This window comes from Camarhynchus parvulus, chromosome 4 (genome assembly GCF_901933205.1).
Source record: "Camarhynchus parvulus chromosome 4, STF_HiC, whole genome shotgun sequence".
Lineage (NCBI taxonomy): Eukaryota > Metazoa > Chordata > Aves > Passeriformes > Thraupidae > Camarhynchus > Camarhynchus parvulus.
In genome coordinates, this window is record NC_044574.1 from 61,483,064 (window position 1) to 61,508,173 (window position 25,110).

Below are 25,110 nucleotides of genomic sequence, written 5' to 3' on the forward strand. Positions count from 1 at the left end.
TCTTATTGGTGGGCAATACATTCACACTTCATTTATTGGTTAGTACATGGTATTTTGCACGTCTATCAAACCTCTGTATTTATAGCTAGTTTATATATTTTTCTACTGATTCCCATAGGACAGATCTTATTGTTTATGCAGGTGCTAATTGTTTTTCACCTAAGAATAAGTTGTGTTAACAAACCTTTCATACCTAAGATTGTTTTTGGATGGGAACTTGTAAATTACTCAGCTGTGCTTAGAAGAAATGACAGGCTAGCTATAAATTTAACAGAGCAGGCCTGATTTGATGAGGCCTTTCTTCTATAATTCTTTTATCGGTCTACAACAAGTGGCCTGAACTAGAGTATGCGTGCATAGATTTATTATCATTTAGTTATGAACATTTCCAGCCACAAAAGCCCTCACTCCATGCTGTGCCATACTCCTCCTCTTCCTCTGCTGAAGGCCACTCAAGAATTCCTCCCTGCTTCACACAATACATGCTGAGTTATCCAATGTCCATTTCTGACACCTAACATTGCTAATAATGCTGCAAGGCAGGGAATGGGAGGTTCCACCAAGCTCAAAGCCTCTCAGAAGTATTAATAAAATGCAATGTTTCTCTCAATGCACTGCTAGAACAGCAACTCCATAAGGGCTGAAGGCACCTGAACAAAAGAATCTCAGTCAAGTCCTGGGGGAAAAGTGCCTTTGCAGTGAAAAGCCTCCAGTGGGAGGCCAGGGAGGACCAGATCTGCCCCTCGCTCCCCACGTACCTTGGGCAAGTTACCTCACTTCATTTGAGACCTGCAGACATCGGCCTTTCCCAACTCTGCACACCAGACTGTGCAAGTCTGTGCAGCTTATCTCCAAAAAACATCTTCTCCTGGCTCACTCCTCATCTTTCTTCCCATCTTCACTGCATTAAACAGCAGCCTTGAACACACGATTGTGCATTGCTCTGATGAAAATACAAAGCCATTCCCAAGCCATGTTGTCAGCTCAGGGTTCCCCCAGATGAGGAGTCCCAAGCACTGTGGGATTAAATTTGACACAAGAAAACCAAAGGCCTTAAAGGTTTTTTCAATGTGACCAGTAAAAAGAAAACTCAGGAAAGGCTGGGATATCTCTGTTCCAACTGCATATCCCTGATGTTTCTATTACTAGCCCCTGTGCTCTGGAGCCAGGCTGGGAGAGCTGGGGGTGATCAGCCTGGAGAAGAGGAGGCCCCAGGGAGACCTCCGAGCTCCTTCCAATGCCTAAAAGGGCTACAGGAGAGCTGGAGAGGGACTTGGGACAAGGACCTGGAGTGACAGGACAAGGGGGAATGGTTTCCAACTGACACAGAGCGGGGTTAGATGGGATATTGGAAAGAAATTCTTCTTGTGAGGGTGGTGAGGCCCTAGCACAGACTGCCCAGAGAAGCTGTGGCTGCCCCTGGATCCCTGAAAGTGTTCAAGGCCTGGTTGGACAGGGCCTGGCATAACCTGGGCTAGTGGAAAGTGTCCCTGCCTGTGGCAGGGGGTTGAAACAAGATGGGCTTTGAGTTCCCTTCCCTTCCAACCCAAACCATTCCCTGCTTCTCTATCTGCAGTTGCTGAAGAGCAGGAAATGTTCACCTAACACAGCACCCCAGACAGAGGGACTGGACTAGCCCTGAGACAAAACCTGAGTGTTTAACCCCCTCCTGCCCTACATAAAACCAAGGAGAGAAGCACACAGGTCACACTGGCAGTACTGAGAGAGCTGGCCCACGCCAGGGCTGAACCCCAGGGGCTGCGCAGCGCCCAGCTGGCACCCGCACTTTTACCAGGGAATCAACAGCTGAACCAAATAAAAGGAGAGGCCCCACAGGACAGAAGGCTGGGTATGCCAGAGGCTCCAGCGCCCTGCAGTCTGCGGGCTGTAAGTGCAGGCCCACGGCAGGAATGCCGGCGGCACCGGAGATGTTCCATCACAGCTCCTCCTGGCCCTGAGGGGATTTCCTTGATTGAATTTCCTAGGATGCAGCCATGGCAAATGGCTCTTCATCACTCATGAAAGCCACCTAATGAGCCTTCCTGCTTTGATTAGGGCCAGTATTTGCTTTGGAGAACAGCAAATGGATAATACTATTTCCTGGGAAAAGTGCTGGCAGGGAAGGACATACTGCCTTTATTATTGCTACTGAGTAATGAGGCTGCCCAGCAATCCTGGATCTAACTTCCTGGCTCCCACCACCACAGCGAGCAATACCTCAGCTTACAACTGCTGAAAAGAATTTGGAGATATGTTTAAAAAATAGTCAGTGGGATTAGAGTGGGAAGCTGAAACACTGAAGCACACAGAGGCCAGGAACGCTGAGGAATGAATAACCTGCTACAGAATGAAGCCACATCTGGGTGCCCCCACTCCTACCTGAATACCCAGAGTGTACAGACAGCTGTGGATGTGGCTGTAAGAAACCACTTGATGAAACTGCAAGAAACACAAACACTGCTACTACCACTAAAGAGCAAAGCTAGATGCTCTTTTCCCTTTGTTTGGTACACAGAAAGAGGCAAGGATTCCAGCAGCCATCTAACTTCCACTCCATACAAGGGCTGTGATGCTGCTATGAATTCACACAGGGCAGCTTAGACAGGCAGGCATACTCAAGCAGTGACTTCAAATATTTAAGAACACGAGATATATTGCTATTTGTGAGACTGAGATTAATTTGCAACATGAGTCATAATAAATAAAATATTTCTCTGACATTTTTCCTTGAGCCATTATGCATTACAGAACAAGCCCCAGTAGAACTGTATGTTCAAGTTCACCTGACTTTTTTTTGCCCCAGGTGGGCCAGAATTGAATTTTCCATCTGATAAAATATACAGCAAAAATGTGCAGAGGGAATCTGGGATCTGTACAGAAGGGGCAGGAAAAAAGCCCCAGGACTTCAATTCAACACTGACAGTGCTCTTTACTGCTGAGTTGTTAAGTCAGTGCGTTTGTGTAATGGTTTACTCATAACCAAACTCAGGAGCTGAAAATGATGAAGCAGCTTCAGTGAGTTTTGTTACTTTGCACCACCAATGCTGATGGTTCTGCATGTCACAGCATGGAAGGCATGGAGAACACCTCCTAGCCTGCTGTTTTTCCTTTGCCAGGTGGAAATGCAGGTGCCTGGGTGGTGCCTGCCCGGGGCTGGCTGTCCTTACCGTGTGGGGACAGGGACCTCGGTGAGCGCTCCCAGCATGACCGCCTGCTGCAGACGCACGAAGGCAATGAAGGGGCTCTCCAGGAAATCCACCTCCCCCACCAGCACGTTGGAGGCCTCAGCATCACGAGGCAGCTTCTTCATGAATTTGTTCTTCAGCTGCAGCAGTGCAAGAAGAAGGAAAAGAAAATTAAGTTGTGCTGGACACGTTCTTCTCATCTCTGCACCTCTGTGCAGTAACTGTGCACACTCGTGGACCCTGCAGTCTGGACCCTGCAGTGCACCCTTGGTCTGGATCCAGCCACGGAGAAATGTCCAGGCTCCAGGGAGACCTCAGCTCAAAGTCTCCAGGGAAGGGGAAAACACCACAGCAGCAGCAGGAGCCCCTGGGTTCTAAAACTCAGCCTCTGCAAGATGCCTTTGTTTGAACTTCAGCAGCGGCAGAATTAATTTGGAATGGAAGGCTTTTGAAAAGCCTGCCCTCAGCTGGTTCCCAATCTGCCCCCTCTCCCTGGGTGATCTCTGGAGATGCTCTGTGTGTGCCTGGCAAAGGGTGAATGGAGAGGGAGGATGTACTGCCAGGAGCACCAGCAAGAGAGGGGCACTGAACTGGGCTATGAATCCCTAATGAGCTGCATGATGTGACTCAAGGAAGGGGGAAAATGGAAAAAGTCTCCAGAAAATACATGAATTGACTGAACAGGAAGAAAACTGCTGGAATGATCCTACCCTTGCATGCTTCAGTCAGGATTACCACCAGAAGAAACAGTAAATAAGCATCAAGGAGCACTGTGGAGGAAGTCTGGAAAAGCTGTACCAGTTCTTCCACAGACAGTGTTTGGGAACACAGCGGTGGTAAAACAATAATGGGAAGATGGCAAATTCACAACAAACCTCACCAGGCTGGCTGTGTGGCTGAACAAAGACCATTCAGCAACACCAGGGCTGGTTTGGACACCTGGCCCAAACCCAGGTGATTCTCTGAGCCAGAACTGACCTGCAGCATTTCCTGTGCCCACCCAGCTCCTGAGGCTGAAGGCTCCAGGCCCTTCCCCCTGCCCAGCACAGCAAACCACTGTCACTAATTTTGAAGAGCTGCCATTATAGTGGGGTTTTTAATCTCCAAATGAGTTTTGCAGCACCACTCACCACTTTCTTAAATCATTTATCAGACAGGTAATGAGTGCAGTCAGCACTTAAAATCCATCCTGAACCATTCCCCAAAGAAGCTTTGGAAAGATCTGACTCCTCAGCAGCATCCAGGAACAAGGGAGGGACGAGGGAACTTCCCTTTCCCCTGCCAAATTGAAGATCATTCCACCCCAACCACTAATGTTATGTTAAAAGCCACAGGTCTCCAGCACTGTACTTGCAAAAAGGCACAGCAACCTCAGAATCTCAATTTCCTTAAATGTACTGGAGCACTCGGATCATCAACACCACTCTGGATTGACTGGAAATGAAAGCAGCTCCTGAATACACACTCCAAAGTAGCACTTAGGGAAGGTTAATTCCCCTGCAGCTTGAACCTGTCTCTGTCTCTCTTTCTGTATCTGCTCACACAAAGGTTTAAGATCACCTGATCACCTTCCCACAACTTATCCCTTGAACACCTGCCTCCAGGGGCGCCTTCCAGGCTCCAGGCTGCTCTGTCACCCAAGGATGCTTTAGAGGGCCACTGTGGATATGGGGAGAAAGCAGGCAGGCAAAACTGCCCTCTGCATCAAGAAAAACAGCAAAAGTAAAGGAAATTCCAGTTAACTAAACTTTCTAGAAGCTTTTCCTTTCCTCCAGAAGGGTGGCATTGATTGTACTGGAAGACAGTCATTTTCACAGGAGCTCCGTGGAGTGAAAGTACATCACCCAGGCTGACAGACCTCAAAATTAGGAATGTCTGCTTGCAAGTGTGGAGATGAGAAGATGTTCCAGCAGGGAAAGCAGCAATCACTCCCACAATCAATCCCAGGACTGCATTCCCAAGAATGGGATCCAGCCAGCGCCTCCCTGTCCCTGGGTCCCCAGGAAAGGCAGGAGGGCTTCTCTAAACAAGGCCAATTTCTTTTTTAACTCCAGCACTGGCTTTGGCACAGATCCCCTGTTGACATGGAAACACTGGGTTGAATACACAGTGTCTACACCACAACAAATAAGAAGGGTTTTGTGCCTCCCTCTGACTGACCGCATTCATTCAGAGCCAGGCTCGTCCCACATCCAAGCCCTCTGGAAACACAGATAACACCAGGTCAGGAAACTCCCCTTGTATCAACATACATTCCCTTGCTTTATGCTGTTGCGTCAGCTCAGGAATAGCAGGTCTCTGGGAAAACAGATTTCCTTTCATGTCTCCTTTATTCTACATGTTGAACCCTGAAGGAGTCCTGGTGGTGCAGCCACTCGGAGCCACCAAGGACATTCTAACAGAGCACAGCCAAAGGATTTCTTGCAGGGGGAGGGACTGGAGTGGGAATAGCAGTAGGAACTTCCCAGCTTCCTGTGGTCTGCTGGCACTGCAGCACCAGAGGGGCTGAGAAAGCACCTACCTGACTCTTTTCAGTCACTCTCCTTCACACATAAGCTGGAAAAAAGGGTTTAAAATGTTTTTTAGATATTAAGATGTGGATGCCCCATCCCTGGAAGTGTCCAAGGCCAGGCTGGACAGGGGTTGGAGCAGCCAGGAAGTCTAGATGCTCATTTATTAACAGCTATATAGAAAAGAAGAATAAATTGTCCCAAAACGCCACTGCTTGTCTCTCCAGATGCAAATGCCAGGGCATTAACTGCAGCCAACACCTCCTAAAATACAACAAATGAAGGCAAATCCCTTCTCTGTGCTGCCACCTCAGGAGCAGTGCTCTCCCAAAGCAAACACAATGAAAGGGAATACATCTCCTCTTCCCTAATTACCTTTCTAAAATGTCAAGCAAGCCCGCAGCACAGAATATGACAAAAGAGCAAACCCCCAGTCTGTGGGCCCTTACTGAAGGTATTTCTCACCAAAGTGGTTTGGGTCAGGGCTTCTGCAGGATCCTGAGCCAGCCTCTTTGCCATCCCAGTGGATCCAGCCACCATTCCCATGGCAGAGAGAGCTGGCTGGTGCAGACTGCCCGATTCAACAGGCATAAGGAGCACGCTGAGCCAGGCAGAGCTGTCTGGGTCCTGGCAGCAGGGATGAATGCGGGAGGATTCTCTGACAGATCATATCTCTGACATGCACGTGAAACCTGAACCTTTCAACATCCAGAGAAAAGGAGCAGGAATGCTGCAGATTAGAAGAGTATGCTGGCTATGAACTCCCTAGATTATTAGCTGCACCATTCCAAGTTGCACTAAAGGTTGAAGAACTGAATATTAAGGAATGTAGGAAGACAGGAAAATCACTGAAGGTACAAAGAAGTTTGGTCAAAGCCTTTTTTCCTCTGAAACATGAGCATGCAATCCTCTACCTGTGTAAAACCAGGGATTGATTAAGGATGCAGGAAGGCAGTCCTGCTCCACACAACTGCTGTAGACTGACCTCACCCCTCACAATTCTTACAGGCACACAAATCAATAAAAACTGCGATGTTCTGTGTCTCCAGCACTCCCCTCTGCCTTATGGCCTCACTGACTGTCCAGCTTCCAGATAGGATGCCTAAATAACAACAGCCAGTCTCCCTGCTGCCAAGGCAAGTGAACCTGCTCCCTTTGCAGCTCCTGCTGTGGTAACATGATGGATTATTCCTGTGCCTGTGTATGGCACATGGAGTTCTGCTCAAGGAAGCTGAGAGGCACCACCACAATGCCACAAACTCAATCAAGGCAGGACTTTGAGTCGATCAGCCATGAAAACTGAGCTCTAAGGTGATGTCTCAAGGTGCAGGAGGACAAGGCTTCCACTTTGTGCAGAGTTCATCAGCAGGATGGGCTAATTCACTAAGAGGATTTTTGGAACTCTACACTTAGCAAGAAACACTTCTCACCATCAAGAGCCAGGCATTATGTACACTGGAAGTTAAGAACTTTGGAGCCTGCTCCCAGCTGCATCTATTAACAGATTTTCCTATCAGTGCTACCAAAACCACCTATTTCTATACCTAATTCTCCACAAAAGTCCATTATCTGAATTTCCAGAGACAGAAGGGGCAGTGGAGACTGTCTGCACTGCTGAGAGCTGCAAAGCTGCAGCAATGCTCAGCCCCAGCTTTGGGCTGGTCTAGCATTAAAACCACAAGTACAATGGGATTAAAAATGTCACACAGCAGTTTTTCCAATGACAAAAAGCATTTTGTCATATTTAACAATTCTCCTTCTTCCCCAGGTGTGGCTGTGTGTACTAAAGGAAACAGGTATTTTGCAAACACAACCAGTACAGGTGATACTAGAACATACTACAACACTGCATGACTCTGAGGTCAGGGCAAAACACACTGCTCCCCTTCTCTTTCCATGGAAAGTGTATTTCTTTAGGCAAATATCATTTTCTTTTTAAAATGTTTAATTAGTCTGAACTCACTATTCTACCTCAATTATGTTGCTGTGTCCCTTTCAGGATTTACAGAAGACTGTGACCAGCCATTGTTGAAGGATGGGAGCCATCCCCAACTGGCCAGCAAGGCTGTGCTACCCAAACAGGTTTCCAAAGTGACTCTCATTTGCATTCAGAATCACCATGGGACTAGGGAATGCTGGAAGATGCAGACAAAAAAAGAGATTCTCCGAAAGAAACAGCCAGGCTTTGAGAGTAACCCACTTTTTGAACCCAGACAAAGGTTTTTTGAAACTTGCACAGAGACCTCATTCAGGCACCAGTTTTTCTAAGAGTTGGAATAAACTCACTGTTACCCCTCAGAGGCGGCAGCCTTGGGGAAGGACGGAAGCACACACAAAGGCAGCCCGTATGCCATACCACAAACATTTCCCTGGGCAAGCAAAGAGGTCAAGGCCATGGACATTTGTCACTGGAGGCCAATTTTAACTCAATTGCTGACTGCATTTTGGGGCTGCTCTCCCACATCACCTGTCAGCACAGCCACCTTCCTACTAGGATGTGCAAGGGGAGGTGGCACCTTTGTTCCACCAGCTGCTGCAGCAGGGACACATTGCCCTGAGTGCTCCTGCTCTACCCCATAGTTCCTGTGAACATTCACCCCGGGGTGCTCCTCTGCAGACCCTTGTAACCCCTCAGCAGGAAGAGGATCCAAAATCCATCACTCCCAGAGTATTTTACCTCCTTTCTCATGGGGGCCAGCAAGATGCCATCTACGTGGTGTCACTTGCTTCAGACCTTGTAAGAGATGAACCTGCTGTTTGCAAGGGTTGGTGCTAAAAGAGTGCAGGAATCAATCACAGGACTCAAAAATACTCACTCCTCTTGTTTCCAGGGCTAAGGTACAGAGGAGCCCTTTCCCCAACATCCAGCTCCTCTCCAAACTCATCCCCAAGAAAAGGCTGGGCCTGGAGCTTACCTGGTCCTTCTCAGGCTTGTCTGAGATGTCGTTGAGGCTGGTGGAGGTCAGGTTTCGGTGAGCCATGGCCGGGCTGCCTGGAGGAACAACACCAACAGCAGTTAAGGCACCTGCTTGGATCCAGTCAGAACACAGAGGCTCAGGCTACAGCAACACCTTTCCTTGGGAGGCTGATGTGGGGAATTCCAGACCCTGACAAGCTGCTTTCTGTCACTTCATGTGGCACAGAGGGGTTTTAAGACACTAACACTTTGTCACCTCTGACCCTCATAGCAGTCCAGTAACTCCAAGGACAGCAAAAGAGTCCAAGAATTTCCATAATTCCTGCCTGTAGGAGAAAAATAACACAGCACCACACTGCTGGCCAGCTCACCCAGGACCCACCACAAACTCACCCCTCCACAGAGCTGGGATCTTCCACGGTGCAAAGCCCTGGCCTCAGCCCCCCCTCAGCATCCCAGGCACTGCACACACCACAGGCAGAGAGGGAGGGGGGCAGCTCCTGCGCCTTTGAGACAGCCCCTAATGAACGCCTCCCTTGCTCCAAGCAAGCTCATTAACTAAGCTCAGGAGCATCTCACTGATTAAAACAACGTGTGTGCCACACTGACAGGCCAGAAGTCAACAATTCCTGACACCAGATTTTCCAGAGAGGTGAAGGAACTCTCCAGAGACACAGCAGAATAATTAAATTTCAACCAACCCAAAACCCAAACAAACAACAAACCAATAGTAAACAAAGGCTTCTGGGACAGATACAGGATCAGAAATCACAGTGGTCAGTATGAACAGTAAAAATTATCCTGAAATGTTCCCATCCCTTCTCATTATGTTTGCAGGAACCTGAAACACAGCACCAGGAGCTTTTATCCCAGACCATGAAGCTTTTATTCTGACCATGAACTTCATTGGAAAGGGTGGAAATACAAAGGAAAGAAAATGGCAAGGAAGCATCTCCCAACTGAGGCTGTGTTTTGAGACCAAATTTATTTGATATTATTATAAGGAATGTTCAAGTTCTCAGTGTTCATCAGCTCCCAGCACAAACAAGCTCAATAATAAATCAGCATCAGGAGCTGGGAATAAAAAGGAGCAGGAATAAAAAACTCTGGACTCTCCAGAGCTGGGTTGTCTTTACAACATATGTGGGGATAGATTCAAAGTAGCTGTATCTGCTGTGTGTTACTGCCACGTCCAGCAACATCAGCACAGCCAAAGCCAAGCACAGTTAGACAAATCATGTACCACAAAGGGGGATCCCCAGCTCCAATTCTTCCTGCTGTTATTTAAGACCCCACTTAGCTGCTATTTTTTCCAGATTACATCACTTGTTTGCTTTGTTTATTGGATTCCAAGCTGACTGTTCCCTGGGATATAATTACCCTTCTCCCAAGAGGAGGAGGCTTTGCGCCTTTCTCTCCCCTTGCTAGCAGCCTCCTTCTCCTGGGGGGGTCAACATAGCCACACAAACTCAGAGCAGCTCCAAACAAACCACCTCCTAATGGGCCCCACACAGCCACAGAAACTCAGAGCAGCTCCAAATAAACGTGGAGTACAAAGTTTCGGCTGCTGAGACCCCTGTGGAGGACTTCTGGCCCACGACACTCACCCTTATGGTGCTTGCTAACGAAGGATCATTTCCTGATCCAGGCCCAATTCCTATTCCTGTCTCTCAGGCAAAGGTGACCTGAGCCTGTCCATGGCCGTGATCAGCCAAGGACTTGTGAGGGAAGTACAGCAGGCAGTCCAAATCCCTCCATGCCATTACCTATGAATCAGCTCCATAGTCATCTGCCAAGGGGAATAATACCCTGGAATTCAGACCTCAGTCACTTCTCATGGTCACCACAGAACACCTCTGTGCCACCAGTGCCATAAGCTGTGCCTTCCTGGGAGGAGCAGTGCGCTCCTCTGGGATCAGCAAGGCTCCCTGACACAGGGAATCAGACAGGAGCAGCGCCAGAGACCTGCCCAGCTCACCCCAGAGAGATCAAGCTGGCAGACTATTTCTGAGGATAATTTATACAAAAATTACAATATTTAAGGCCCTTTAACAGGCAAAGAATACTTCAAGAGACAAAAAGTGCCAGCAGCCATCCTAGACTACCCTTGGAAGGGGAGTATGGCCTGACCTACCTGCTTCATCCCAGATGAAGGAAAGAAGGCAAACAGAATGAAACAGAGCGATAACAGGAGCAGCCAGAGCAGTACACTCCCACAGAAGGCACCCACACTCTCCCCACTGTTAGCTTAATGCAGCAGCAAGCATTAGAGCCTGGCTGTGGCATTGCCTGTCCCCCCTGCCCTGCTGGCCCAGCCCCCCTGGTGCTGCCCACACTTACTGAGCCATCCCACGCTGGGGCTGCGCGGCACTCCCAGCTCATCGTCCAGCGTGCGCGTGGCCAGGCAGGGCACCGAGCTCTCCAGCGGGCTGCGCGCTGGTGCCGGCCAAGCGGGGCACGGCAGCGGCAGCAAGGAGCAGCAAGAGAGCAAAGGGGAAAAGTTAAAAGAAAAGAAAAGAAAAGAAAATTATGGCAGAAAGAAAGGCTCAAGCAGTGGTACAGGGAAGCCAGGCAGGACAGAAGGTTGGAGCTGCACAGTGCGGTCACTGAAGCCCACACATTTAGATCCTGACTTCTCCTCCGCAGCTCCACCTCGCAGTGTTCACTTGGCAGGGCTGGACACAGCTTTCCATCCCTGGTGTCTCAAATTCAGGCATCTTTGAAGCAGATCTCATGGAAGTGAGCGAGCAGCTGCAGTGCTGGTGGCACTGAGCAGTTCCAGGCTGCAGGACCATCAGTAATAACAGGTTTTTGAAAATAAAGATCAGGTCATGTCCCAGGAGCCAACTTTGAGCATCCTGATCCCATCTGTACACACTCAGGCACACCAACCCAGACCTGGAAATGCTCACCTTAGTCTGCCATGCTTCCAATGATGCCAGCATACACACTGATAGGGATTTTCCAAGCATTCTCAGATACCACCTCATTTCTGGTATTGTTCAGCTGATGCCACTGCTCAGCTACAAAGGCACTGAGGTCCCAGTTCGTGTGAAAAGCACTGAACTGATTAATACTGGGTCCCAGTTCGTGTGAAAAGCACTGAACTGATTAATACTGAACCAGAGGAGCCATGGCTGCCCCATCCCTGGAAGTGTCCAAGTGACAGGGCTTGGAGTAACCTGGGCAAGTGGAAGGTGTCCCTTCCAGTGGCAGGAGGCTGGAACAAGATGGTCTTTCAGCTCCCTTCCAACCCAAAGTCCTCTAGGATTCTAAAGTGGGATAAAACCTCTCTCCCCCTCCACAGCCAGGTATCCTCCTGTCTGTGCCTCAGCTGACAGCCTGCTATTCCCACTCAACTGTTTCCAAACCATGCTGCCAGCACAGTGCGAACAAACAGTGCTCAGGAGGTGTTTAGGCAGCACCCACGTGGTGATGGGACCGTGCCATTATTTATGGTGGTTAAACACACACACTTAAACACATCACAGTTTTCTACAGTCTCTGCCAGCTTGGGTTTAGCAGCATTTCATCATTTCTCACTTGCCAAAGGCTCCCACAGGTGTTAAATTATACAAAACGCTGGCAGGCACAAAGCTCTGAAAGAAAAATCTCAAAATGGAAAGCAAATGTCATCACAGAAGGCTGGTAAATATTGGTCAGTCCTCCAGTCAGGCACCTGCAGAAGGGATGGGCACCACAGATCCCATGTTATAGCACGGCAAAGCCCAAGGTGTGCCAGCTGGAGAGCTGCTAGCCCAGGTGCCATGTACTGCTCCAGGGGTGTAGGACAAGGGCTGTGCCAGGAAGGAATACAAAGAACTCTTCAAAAGCCACGCAACAAAATGAGACACACACAAAAACCTGGCAAAAAACCCTGCAGGAGTCTCATCAATACGTAACATGGAAATATCCTTGCTGAACACTTCATACAGCTCACCCTTCTACCAATGGAAGCAAGGAAAAGGGCTGTGTCTTCACAAGGTAACACGGAGGAATTGCTTAGTCCAGCTTTGTACACCCAGAATTTTGGCAATCATCTTTTTCCTAGTGAACAGACAGCAGTGGAGTGCTGTGATTTATCCTCTTCCATCCATGGCACACAATGAACTACCCTCTTTTGCCCAATTCCTTTCCCAGAGCAAAGGGATTCCTGACAAAACATCCTGCCAGGGCAGGTGTCAGAGCACACCTTGGCCATGTCTCTGCCCATCTGATCACTACCTTACCTTCAAACAGAGCAGTGACATCAAAGATGGGGGCTGAGGATGACCCACCCAGGCACCACAGAGCCACCCCCATCCCTAGGGAGGGTTGGGAAAGGACAGAGATGCTCCAGGATCAGTTATGGCAGGGAGATGGGCAGAGACATCTCTCTTTCCTAGGTTCCTGAATTTCTAGAGGCATCTGGGATAACTGCATGGGGCTCATTCACCTCAGAAGTCAAAAATAAGAACATTTTGGAAGCCCTAAGACTTCAGTTAATTAAGCGCTCTGAACCAAATGAGATAGAGGCACCGCAGGATTTTTTTGAGTATATTTCCAAATTTCAGATCTAACAAACAGATCCCACCCCTGGAAGTGTTAAAGGGCAGGTTGGCTGGCTGCAGAGGATGTTCCTGCTGAGCCAGTGAAGCAGGGAGCAGCTGCACCAGGCTGTAAAGCTGTTGTGCAGAGGGCAGGCGGATGCTCAGACCTATTGGATGGAAGTGTCACTGACACTGAGATGAAAACAAACACCTACCTGGAAAGAAACTCAAGGGGAATTTAGGAGTGACTGGGGCTGGTGGCACAGTCATTAGGGTGATTAGCTATGCTAAGAGACAGCTGCACTCCCGTTGGCCTCATAAAATTTTTATCTGTCTAAAGGACACATGAGACACCCACTGAATCCAAGGTATAACCTGATCAAATACATTCTGTAGTTACTTTTCCATTAAAGTGTAAATAATAAATAACAGTAATGACTACTCATCAGGTTTTTCCCCCACAAAAAGTCAGTCTTGCCCTCCCAAAGTCTCAATGCACTTGTACTGTCATGGAACAGAGTGTGTTACACATCCTCAGAGCACATCAATATCCCAGGAGGGAGAACAGAGACAGAACAACATAAAAGGAGTGCCTGAAGACCAGACCAGGAAAGAATTCCTGGAGAATCAGTCCAACTTGAGCCAGGACCTGCACAGCCCATTCAAATCAGAACAAGAAATTAATGATATTGAAATCACTTAAAATCCAAGTAAAGAAGGCCTTTAGCCATGAAAAATGAGCAGGGGCTGAGTGAGAATGTGAGGAATGCCCTTTGTCAGCATCAAATGGGATAAGCTCTGCCTACATGCAGGAAAAAGGGTTTGCAGCCAAGAACTGAGAGCATCCCCTACAAGAGGTGACTGAAACACTTGAGCACCAGGAGCTGAAGGCATGTCTGTCTGGGGTTCAGCCTCCCACACACCACGGCCACAGGCCAGGGTTCTGCTCCCCACAGCAAACCCGACCATCACAGGCCCAGAAAGGACTGAAGTCACGGAGGTGGTACCAGAAAGCAGCTGCCTTCCATCCAAACCGTGGGGAGCATACCTTGGGAAGGCATCCAGAAGGCCAGGCTGGCTGGGGGTTGTAGCAATGTGCTCCAGCAGAAGGAGTCCCTGCCCGTGGCTCCTCCAGCTGTAGCACTCATCTGGCCATGCTGTCCCTAAAGCTGTCATTTCCTCCCAGTGCTCCCCCCAGAGCCCATTCCCTCTCTGCTCCATTGGCCTCCTGCAGGGATGTTCACTGTGACCACTCCCTTGGTTCACGTTACTGCACCTTGCCTTACTCCCCTCACTCATCACCTTATCAAGGCACAGACACGACAGGAGGCATCACCCAGAGCAAGGAACAGTCTCCACACACATACACACTCCTGCTGCAAAACCAAAGGATGATCCAAGGTAGGAAATATTAATGAAGTGTGAGAATAGGTTAGGGAGGAATGTTAGGGTGAGTTTTAGAAGCCAAACACAGCAAGCTAAGAGGCCTTTGGTGGAGCAAGAAGAAAATAATTTCTTCACTTGCTCTTATTTCTGGGTAATTTAAAATGGCAACTTTTAGCCCAATTTCCAGACTGCCACAGGAGACAGTCAAGAGAACTCTAAGGCATGACAAGAGGCATAAAACTCCTCTTTTTTTTATTACCATAAGCAAGAAGACCCCAAATCTCCACCCAGGGGCAAGCACTGAGTCAGGGCCCAGGCCTCCATAGCTGTCTGCATACACACACACGCACGTTTAGGGACACCACTACCAACATTTCTCTACCTATTACACCTTTTTTTAGAGAGAACAGGACACATATTCACAACACACACCACAAAACTATTTTAGGATGAATAAAGCAGGATGGAAATCAGCTTTACCCCACTGGACAATGATTTTATGGCAACAAAATGCAAGCTAGGTGTTACTGCCAGGTCATTTTTGATTCACAGTGCTACTAACACTGTTACAGACATGGAATGTGCATGGAAGCTTTGTCTCTGCCCAAATATTTCAGGTGATCAGCCTTTTAAGGTTCAGGCCCCACCAAAGTTTTTGGCAAATCTCTCTTTCCTATCGTTGCTCCTAAACCACCTCCTAGACGCCAGCTGCGAGAGCACCCCGTGCCTTCTAGCCTGCCCCTGGATCCCTGCCAGTCCAGTGAAGGTGTGCTTAGAGTGCTGTGCCATGGCCAAGCAGCTGCAGAGCCCCCACTGATGCGCCATCAGCACGGCCTCGCTGCTCCTGGGGTTAGGAAGCGGGGTCAGGGCCACGCAGTTAGTTCTGGGCGGGTGGGCTGCTGTGACAGAGAAGGCTATAGCCAGGTAGCCTCTGCATTACCATTATCGGGGTTGGAAAACATCCTACTTGCACTGGAGACGGTCTTTCCAATGTCAGCCAGCGAGCGCAGGTTGGATTTCTTGGTCTGGTGCCGGTGCTTCCTGAGCAGCGTGTAGGTGACCTTGTCCTTCAGGTCGGGTTTCAGCAGCCCCGTCTCGATCTGATTGTCAACGATCATCTCTGTGGCCACACAGGAAGGGGGAGGGAGGGGAGAGCAAAATTAACCACAGAGCTCAAAACCGCTTCCAGGGAGAGCAGAGAGAGAGGGCTTGGAGACATTTTCACCCTGCCTTTTTGAAGGCTTTCTTACCATCTCCAAGCCAGTTTTTGTTTGTATGAAAATCTCTTTTAGACATTCCTCTCAAAACAGGACATAACCATTTCCATCCAGCATGAGACACTAACTCACACCTATTGCACTGAGATACCCTTCTGCTATTTCCTATATGCCATGGAGCCTATTTCAAAGACCAGGGTAAGCCAATTCTCAGCTCAGAAATGGAATCCCCTCTGAGCCTGGACTTTCTTGGAGATACTATTACTCTATTGCAAGTTCCATGATGCTCCCATAAAGCACACAGAAAATCTTCTATCAGCTTCAACAAGGCCTGAGTTCACCTTGCAGGCCCCCAGTAAAACTTAATCTAAAGATAGGATGAAATCCTGGAGATGAGCCACTAATTAAATCATTCACTTGCAGGACTGAAGTGATGGCAACTACAAGCGGCAGAACTTGCTCCAGTTACCACAGGATGTATTATACAGTTTTACTTTTCATGGAGTCACCAGGAGAAAAGGCCCCCAGCGCCCTCAATGCATGCTCACTTCCCATCAATTCCCTCCTTTCTCCCCCCTTATCCCAGAGGAAAAAGGCAGAAAGGTGGCTAGACTTATGAAGAATGTCCCTTGTGCAGTAAGTCTCGCATGAAGTTGTTCCCTTGGTGACTCAAGTTCACGCGCTGTCCCCTGAGGGCAAGTGGCAGCTCATATTTGTCTGCTGGTAACTTTTATTTGTGCTAATAATAAAAGTTATGGCAAGGGGGAGGCAGGACACGCATCACATTTGCTAACTCAGTGAGTCAGAAAGTCATCCTCTACGTGCTGCTCAGAATTAAAGCCTCTTCAAATCCCCTAGAAAGCACCTAGCTCTTCCTCTCAAATTAAGACAGGGTGGGCAGAAGCACGTAAGTACCCTTATACAACATGCCTGGCAAAAGGCTGACCTTTGCTAAGTGTTACTTTAATACAAGCTTTTCTGGCTCGTGGTTTTGGTTAGTGAGTTTTGGAGTATTTCCTTCAGAACCTACATTCAAGTTTTATCCTTCTGTATCTGGCACTTCCCTTCCCCGTTGATGATAAAACACAAACAACAAAGAGATTTTTTCTTTGGAGTTTTCCTTTCCTGTGTGTCGCTACCAGACACAAGCCAAGTGATCATAATTAAATCATCCTGGAAATCCAGTCCTGGATATCCCTACCTGTCTGATTAAGGGTCTGGACCAGCAAAAACACCCCGCTCAGGACAGTGTCACAGCAACAGCAACCACCAATGTGTAATTTAATCTCCTAGGAATTAGATTTAATTTGGGGGTTGAAGAAGGAGATTGAAGGTGACATCTCGAAGGGATTTCAAAAGAAAATTTAATGTTTGAGGGCTTCAGGTTTTGGACCATGAACACCAGCTTCTGAAGCAGGTTAACCTCCAGCAGAAAACTTGAGAGCTTCTTGGGGGGGTTATTTTGTTAAAATTTTGCAAAGCTGTGCATTTGGATACACAGACACAAAAGCAAAGGAAGATACATGTCACCATAAGCACATGCAAAACTAAGTTCAAAACTCTGTATTTAACAGCAGAAACACCTGTAATTCCAAGTCTGATGATCCCGTGTATGGGAGAATTCCATGGTATGATAATTTTGACCTTACTTCCTGAGATGATCATTCAAAGCACTGAGTTTTGGCAGAGGAAGTACTTAATTTTTCTCTTTTAGATCTCCTCCTGTAATGGCTCTTAAACTCAGCATTTTGGTTAAATGTCTCTCCACTGGATGGCTCACTTGGAAAATTTATTTTCCCTACGTTCTCACACACCATGGGCAACATGATCTGGCTCTCAGCATGTCACCGAGCATCACCCCTGGCCACAGCTGATTTGACCGTACAAAACCTGCCCTCCCACTCTGCAGAGCAGAGCACCAGCTGGTGCTGGGGTGCTCTCCCCTCTCCCTTGCTGGGGATGGGGGGTATCCCATCCTAAACACAGCCCCACCTGCCCTCAGTGGGCAGCTGAACACCTCAGCCAAGAGCAGCTTCTGGCCCGAGTTGTTCTGCATGAACAGTACCTGATGGGTGTCTCTGCTCCAGACACATGGCCCTTCCACATGTCACCTTTTCCATAGTGAATGTAAATTAAATAGATGTCTTTTACTCTTCTTCCTGCACTGAGAAGGACTCTTTTAATCTATCTGTTATCTCTTTCCAGGTACTTTCTAGTTTTTCCCTCTTATTCCTTTTTCTTTCTTTTTTTTTTCTCTTTTATGGGAAAAGCAGCACTTTTTCATTAAAACCACCCATAAAGCCATACCAGAGTTAATAAAAATTTGTGGGGAAGTGGTGAGAGAAAGAGCCAATGCAGGTGTACTTACCCACCACTTGTGGGAGGGAAGAAGCCTCCATATCCAGCATGATGGAGCCCTTCTCTATGCACGTCCTCAGCTCGAACAGGCTGTGCAGGGACAAGGTGGCCACATGCGGTTTGCTCCATCGCTCCCCACCTTGCTCTACCTTCTCCTCAAACTTGATCCACCTGCAACAGGGCAGAGCAATGACATGGGGTTAAGGCTGTGGCCTCCTTGCAGGGAAATAAATCAGCATTTCTGGAAATAAGGCGACTTGTCCTTCATTATCTGGGCAGTTCTGGTTTAATGGTTGGACTCTATCGTCCTGGAGGGCTGTTCCAAACTGAATGATTCTGTGATCCAATTTCAGGCAATAAAATATGGAATCAGTCTCTGCCAAGATGGAGGCAGCATGGATACTGCTGTCCCATGCCCACAGGCTGACAAAGGGGGGAAGAGAGGAGCACAAGCTAGCCATGTCTGAAGGTGCTCTTAGAGAACAAATGAGCCACCAAAGGAGAAGGCACAAATGAAGGAGCTCATTCTTTCCCTCCAGCCGCCGTTTAATGATTTAACAAGCAGGTCTGAAAAACCCAGAAAACTTATCTCTAATGGAAGGTGAGAGCAAAGGGTAAATCCTGGTTGTGCAAAACACTCTTTACACCCCTAAAGCTACATCCCAAGAGCAGGGAAGCAGGAGGCTCCCTGTCCCTGGCATGCAGCCCGCCCAGTCCCAGTTCCCCCTGCAGCACTGACCCTGCCCTTGGCCCCGCTGTGCCCAGTCCACAGCATGCAGGGATGGGCAGTGGGGGTGGAGCACAGGGCTCTTGTGGCCTGGGGGATCTCAGCTGGCCTGGGGGATCTCAGCTGGCCCACACCTTCTTCCTCACCACAGCACCCAGCAACAGCTCTGCTGTAAACTGGGGGTGCAGGAAAACGTGGTCCATATGCCCTAATGGCAAAGCAGAAATGCTTTTTAATCCCCTCTTGAGGCACCATTTTAATATATGTGGAAAATGAAAATTCCAGTGGCTAATATAAAGAGATTATTAAGAAAAACCCTACACACATAAGGTAAGGAAGCTCATAAATTTGTTCAAAAGAATATTATTAACAGCAAGGGAAATTATCTTTAATCCTGACAAATGTATTACTTGAGGATTAATCAATTATGCTTCACAACTGCAATAATCTCTTCCTGAGACTTTGTTTTTTATAAAGCTGCTTTTTAACTCAAGATAAAAGACTGGAGATTGGGATTTTCATCTCCAATTAATAAGGTCCTTCTAGTTCACAAAAAATAAGTGTTTCCTAGGACACCTGAGGGACCTGGGTAGATGCAAGTCTGTGCACTTCAGGGGCTTTGTGTGGAGTCACATTTACCCTGTAACAGCAGGAAGGCTGCAAATTACCAATGTTTGTCCTTCCAGGGAAAGTGATTACTCACAACTATCAATATTTGCTTTCTGTTTACTTTTCTCACTGCAACCCACACTCCCAACACAATACACCAAATATTAACTTGCAAACCTGGGTGAACAAATGCCTGCTGGATTCACACCACCAGAGAGTGGTGTGGGTTGGGAGGGACCTCACAGCTCACCTAGTTCCAAACTGCTGCCATGGGCAGGGGCACCTTCACTAAGCAGGGAATGCCTGCATTCCAGAGGTGGTCACAGGATACCGAGTGAGGCACAAAAAGGAGAAGATCTGCAGCAGCTGGAGGGCCTCAGCCTGTCGTGAGGAACAGTGAAGTATCTTTGGGGGCAAAGACATGCCCACCATAGCGTGGGGACATTCTGTCTATAAGGCAGAGAGATGGCAGGAAGGTGATGGGATTACAGAGAAAAGGAATGACAGTGCTGAACTGTGGGGTGGTGATTATGGTTTTTTTGAACTTCTGTTATGATCTTTTTTGTTCTATAAGCTGTGCCAGGAATGACATTTCTATCCTTCACCCTTTTACACCTGATAATACCACCACAGCTTTCACAGGCTGCTGGGAGCGAGGTGCAGCAGACAGAAGGAAGGTGTAGGTGTCAGAACAGAGCAGGAGGGAGATGAGGAAGGTAATTTGATTGTTTGCTCTCTCAAATATGAGTGCAGCCTTCAGCCCTGCACCAGCCTGCAGCTAGCATTGCTTTCCCCAGCTAGGAGCTGTGCAGTTCTACACTGGGCCAGGGGAAGCATCAACCCCACAAGGTCTCTTCTGTCCTCTCCTCTCCTCTCCTCTCTCCTCCACCCACACAGCCCTGCGCTTGCTCCTGTGTTCAGTACCTGCTCCTGCAACTTCCCAGTTGTAGGAGAGCTGTTCTGCAGCAGCAGATGTGAAACAACCCAAAAACAGCTGGCAGACCCTGTGCCCATTGAAGCACAGCACCAGCCAGCTCTGGATGCACTGGGAGATGCTCAGGAGCTCTCAGGAGGTTCTGTGGTGCAAGATTAAGTCATTTCAGCAATGTACTGAAAAATCCTGAGCAATCAGACACTTTGTAAGATCACTATCCACAAAGGCAGGAGGTTGGGCAAATTTAGAAACTTAACAGCACTTCAACAGGGTGCTTTGTTACATTCTGTGTCATTTATACAAAGAATCATGGATCCATTCAAGTTGGCAAAGTCCTCTACGAGCATCCAATCCAAACATTAATCCGGCAAAGCCAAGGCCACCACCAACCCATGTGCCTAAGCATCATATCTACACATTTGTTAAACCCCACAGGAGATGAGGACTCCACCACTATCCTGCACAGACAACCCTATGGGTGAAGAAATTTTTCCTAATATCCAACCTAAACCTCCCCTGGCACACCTTGAAGCTGTTTCCTCTTGTCCTGTGGTTTGCTACTTGGGAGAAGAACCCTGCAGAGAACCCCCCACAGAGCTCCATGCAGCACTCCTACCAAAGATGTGTAACAACACCTACACCGGGAAGTGCTGAATTCATGGTAAGAGGAAAGAACAGCAATAAAGGGAGAAAAAGGATGAGCAACAAGTCAGAAGTTAGAGAGTAAAAGGTGAAAAGTCATTAAGTAAGTTCCCCAAGCAACTGAGAAGCAAAACTAAATTAAGAGGTAAAGGGGTAGGTGGTGGAGAAGCTCATTAAATCACAGGTAAAGAAGATTAGGGTGACCAAACAGGGGCTAACTTTGAACAGACAGTGCCCTTAAGAGGGGAAGGTGGGGAAAGAGCTTAGCCCAGCCATCATAAAGGAAAAGGAAAACCCCCAGGCTCAGTGAGGGCAATTGGGAATAGGCCAGTGGTGTTCAGATATAAACTACATATAACTTGTAGCATCCAGACCCCAAAAACTTCCCAGTTTTTTTCTCATGGCTTTTTGACCAAACTAAGAGCAGCATCAAAGAACCCAACCAAGGAACTCAAAGCAAAGCAACCCCATGCAGCACTTAACATGCACCTTGAATAATTTCTTCACAAGAAAACAACTTTAAGCTTTTTTTCCTATTTAAAATTAATTCCATCAGTAACTCAGGAGGACAGGGACAGCCTGTCCCTGTGAGGTGGGACCAGGCTCAAAAGCCACTTTGGGCAATAGTACTGAAGCGGTTTTGACTCAGCCAAATTGGAATTGGCAACTTCTGCCAGTTCCGGCCGAGACGTGTCCCCCTTTGCAAAGCACTACTGAGCCCATACTTTTCTCTCCACAGGCAAACTATTGCAATCCATCTGGCACTCTCTTGTTTCCCTAGTTTTTCTTTTGGAATACCTAAACCAACCCTAAAATTCTCTCATTTACCAAAGAATGGCAATTTGAACTACACAGGCTCCTTTCTGCGGCTTCCCCATGCGATCCTGCAGCACGGCTATTCCCCAGTTGAACGCTAAACCGGGAATCTCCCGTGGAAAGCACTGCTACCTGCCCTTCCCTTTGGGGGTAAAGGAAAACCAACCCACCTTGCAGTCTCCTTCCACTCCATCTCCTGTCCATCGACAGCCAGAAGCTCGTCCAGCTCGGTGAAGAGCTGCGGGGGCGCGGGGCTGTCATCTTCCTCTCCGAGGATGAAGCGGATGCGCTCGGCGGCGGGGGAGACTGCAGAGGTGAAAATACTGCGGTTAACGGCCTGTGAGATGACCAGGGACGTGCGGCTCCTCTCCTTGCCCTGCTCCCCGAGGCCGTTCAGCTGCTTCTCCAGACTGCCTCTGCCATCTGACATCCTCGGCGCTGCGGACGCGGGCCGGGAGCGAGGGTGCCTCTATCTCCCTCTCTCCCCTTCCTTGCCTCTCACTGAACTTCTTACAAGTTCAAGCTGGGAGTAAAGTTCAGGAAAACTTGTCTCTTCCTACAGACCTTGACTATGTTACAGCAATTTGCAGTCCTTGTGAAAAAAAAGCACTATGGTGGTCTGTGGCGCTGCCTGAGGACCGGCCGCTCTCTGAGCAGCCCGGATCCTTCACCCCCTTTTTTATATGACCTAAAACCAGTTCCAGCCAAACCAATTGGGGGCTTGCTGGCACAGCATCCCACTGCTGGCTTTCCCCTCCCTCCCTGCCAGCCAGGTTTGGGCTGCCATTGGCCTGCAAGGCAGGCTGGAACCTCCCCAGCCCACCACTGGAAAACACAGGAATACTTAACAGAAGGGTTGTCTCCTCTATACATGAAGAACGCAACCCCATGCATTTAGTCAGGCACCAATGCACTGAAAAAAAAAAACAACTGGTCCGGGTTGGAAAAGGCTGCCTGTTTAGGCAAAAGAACTACTATGTTCAAACACACGGCACAGGCAAAGCCTGTTTGTTTTATAAGCTCAAGAAAAAGGACAGAAACCCTTTCTTGGCTAAGGGTTCAAAATTCAAACCTGAGAACATCACTGTACCCATCATCCCAAGGCCCGAGGGCATCTCCTAAAGGTAAGTGGAGCCCACACCACCAGAGTCACCTTGCTGGAGGGCTCCTTGGGGTCTACAGCCTTTTTCTCAGCATATCACCTTAATACAAAGGTGTGACCATATGAAATTTTAAGACAGACATCCTTTCTGCTGGATGTTTATCAGCATTAGAGATACACAGCAGACTATGAACTTTGAACAGTTCTGCTAAAAACTCCTTTCTTTTCAAAAGATCACCTGGCTGTCTCTTGCAAAATAATTAATTACATCAGGTGTCCAACCACATTGATTTTTCCAGGGTAAAGAGACTCTCAATTTGCAATGGGAAAAAAGAAACCAGTAAAAAACATGCCCTTTACTCCTTTTTCTTTTCCTTAAATAAATTTTGATAGCTTTCTTCCTAAATTACTCAGAGAGAGGATGCTTCAGTGATATAGATTTCCTTTTGACTGAAAGTATATTTGTAATCATAAATGCCCTTGGAATCTCCTGGGAGCCAAGGACCTTGCCCTGCTGCTACAGCAGCCTCCCCATCACGAGGCATTCAGCTTCCTGCAGGCTTCAGGAGAGCTGGGGAGAGACTTCTGACAAGGGCCTGGAGTGACAGGACAAGGGGGAATGGCTTCCCACTGATACAGGGCAGGGTTAGATGGGATATTGGGAAGAAATTCTTGCCTGTGAGGGTGGTGAGGCCCTGCCTCAGGTTGCCCAGAGAAGCTGTGGCTGCCCCATCCCTGGAAGTGTCCAAGACCAGGTTGAATGGGGCTTGGGGCAACCTGGGGTAGTGGAAGTTGTCCCTGTGCATGGCAGGGGGCTGAAGATGCCAGACTTATGCATGTTCCATCGTCCTCTCCCTTCACCTGCACTAATGAATCTCAATATCCTTTTATATTCAAATGGAATTCAAATATCACAGCTAGAAAACAAATAAAATACATGCCCATCTTATTGCTTCAAAAAGCAAGATGGACCACAGAAGTGGCTGTTGTTTGGAAGAGGCTGTAAGAGAAGGGACTGCAAAGCTCCTTGAGCTGTTGAAGGCATCCACTGGAGCCAATGGGAAAAGTCTCTCTTGAGTCATTCTGAAGTGGTTTCACTATATGAAGAGTTACCCTGATACTGCCAGCCATAACACGATCACTCCACAATATTTTGCACACTGAACCCGGGTGCCCATCGTCTGTCACCCCTTCTCTCTTGGCTGCCTCCTCTCCGTGTGCTGATTTCCCATTACCCGCACTTAGGGCCGATGATAAGGTTCACAGTCCCATTAGGGCCCTTGCTGGGTCACAGGTCCCGATGCTGGCCTGACCACATGTTCCTGATTGCCATTTTGTGGGTTAATGGGCCGTTTATGGGCTGTTTATGTGCTCTTTTGAGCAAGGAGAACATATTTCCATCCTCATCTCCGGGCGAACACTGTGTGCTTGGCGTGGGCAGCCGGCTGAGCCCCGGGCTCAGGGGCTGGGGAGTCATTAACCCGAGGGGGTGACCCCTCAACCCCCTGCCTGCCCAACCTCTGAGCACCACCGGGCCAGCCTGGCCCAGCCTTGGCCACCACCTTCGCTTCCAGCCCGGCCATCCAGCTCGGGAGCTGCTCAAACCAGCACCGCTGACGCCAGGAGCAGCTCAATGCTGCTTTCCTTACTGTCCTCAAGAGAACATCCTGATGGTCAGCAGACATTTGCAGCAGAGAAAAGGCTCATCCTCAAATTTAGATGGTTGAGGTTATATCTTTCCCCTGACTGGGAGAGGAATTAAGATATTAATTGCAGAGGGTTGAATGTTCCTACACAACATGGATAGAGAGGCAATGCCATCCATGGGGGATGTCTCTCACTTGCCTCTCTTCCCTTTCCTGTTCCATTCAGTCTGTGAGGCAGTTTATAAAATGATAACTTGCACAAGAGCAAACACATCAGCAGTTTCTCCAAGTTCAGCTCAGGCCAGTTCTGAGCACAATGTATACCCTCGGGTTCCCAAAGGCAAAAATCAATCTCCATCAAGAGAGAGGAATCTCAGGGAATTCAGAAATAGGGAGAGACACGTTCTAGCACAACCTCAAATGGGGCATGTCTGAGCTTCCCAGCCCTGCTCCAGCAATCGTGTTGGTGGCAGCCATTCCTCACTGCCTGGTGCGATGGCACAGCCACACATGGAAATGCCAGAGAGCTTGG

General features: G+C 48.4%; 1 protein-coding gene across 3 annotated transcripts in view; it reads right to left on the reverse strand.

Moving 5' to 3' along the window:
- Nucleotides 1-25,110, reverse strand: part of SLC4A4 (solute carrier family 4 member 4) — a 148,292-nt gene that overhangs the window by 31,738 nt on the left and 91,444 nt on the right. For 2 of the 3 annotated variants that reach the window (XM_030947294.1, XM_030947295.1), the window contains 5 exons: nucleotides 22,001-22,136; nucleotides 18,113-18,273; nucleotides 15,468-15,647; nucleotides 8,611-8,687; nucleotides 3,168-3,325 (listed from right to left, as the gene is read on the reverse strand). In XM_030947294.1, coding sequence (XP_030803154.1) covers nucleotides 3,168-3,325; nucleotides 8,611-8,687; nucleotides 15,468-15,647; nucleotides 18,113-18,273; nucleotides 22,001-22,136 — 712 coding nt within the window. The remainder of the gene's footprint in view (nucleotides 1-3,167; nucleotides 3,326-8,610; nucleotides 8,688-15,467; nucleotides 15,648-18,112; nucleotides 18,274-22,000; nucleotides 22,137-25,110) is intronic. The other variant, XM_030947296.1, reaches the window with a different exon arrangement.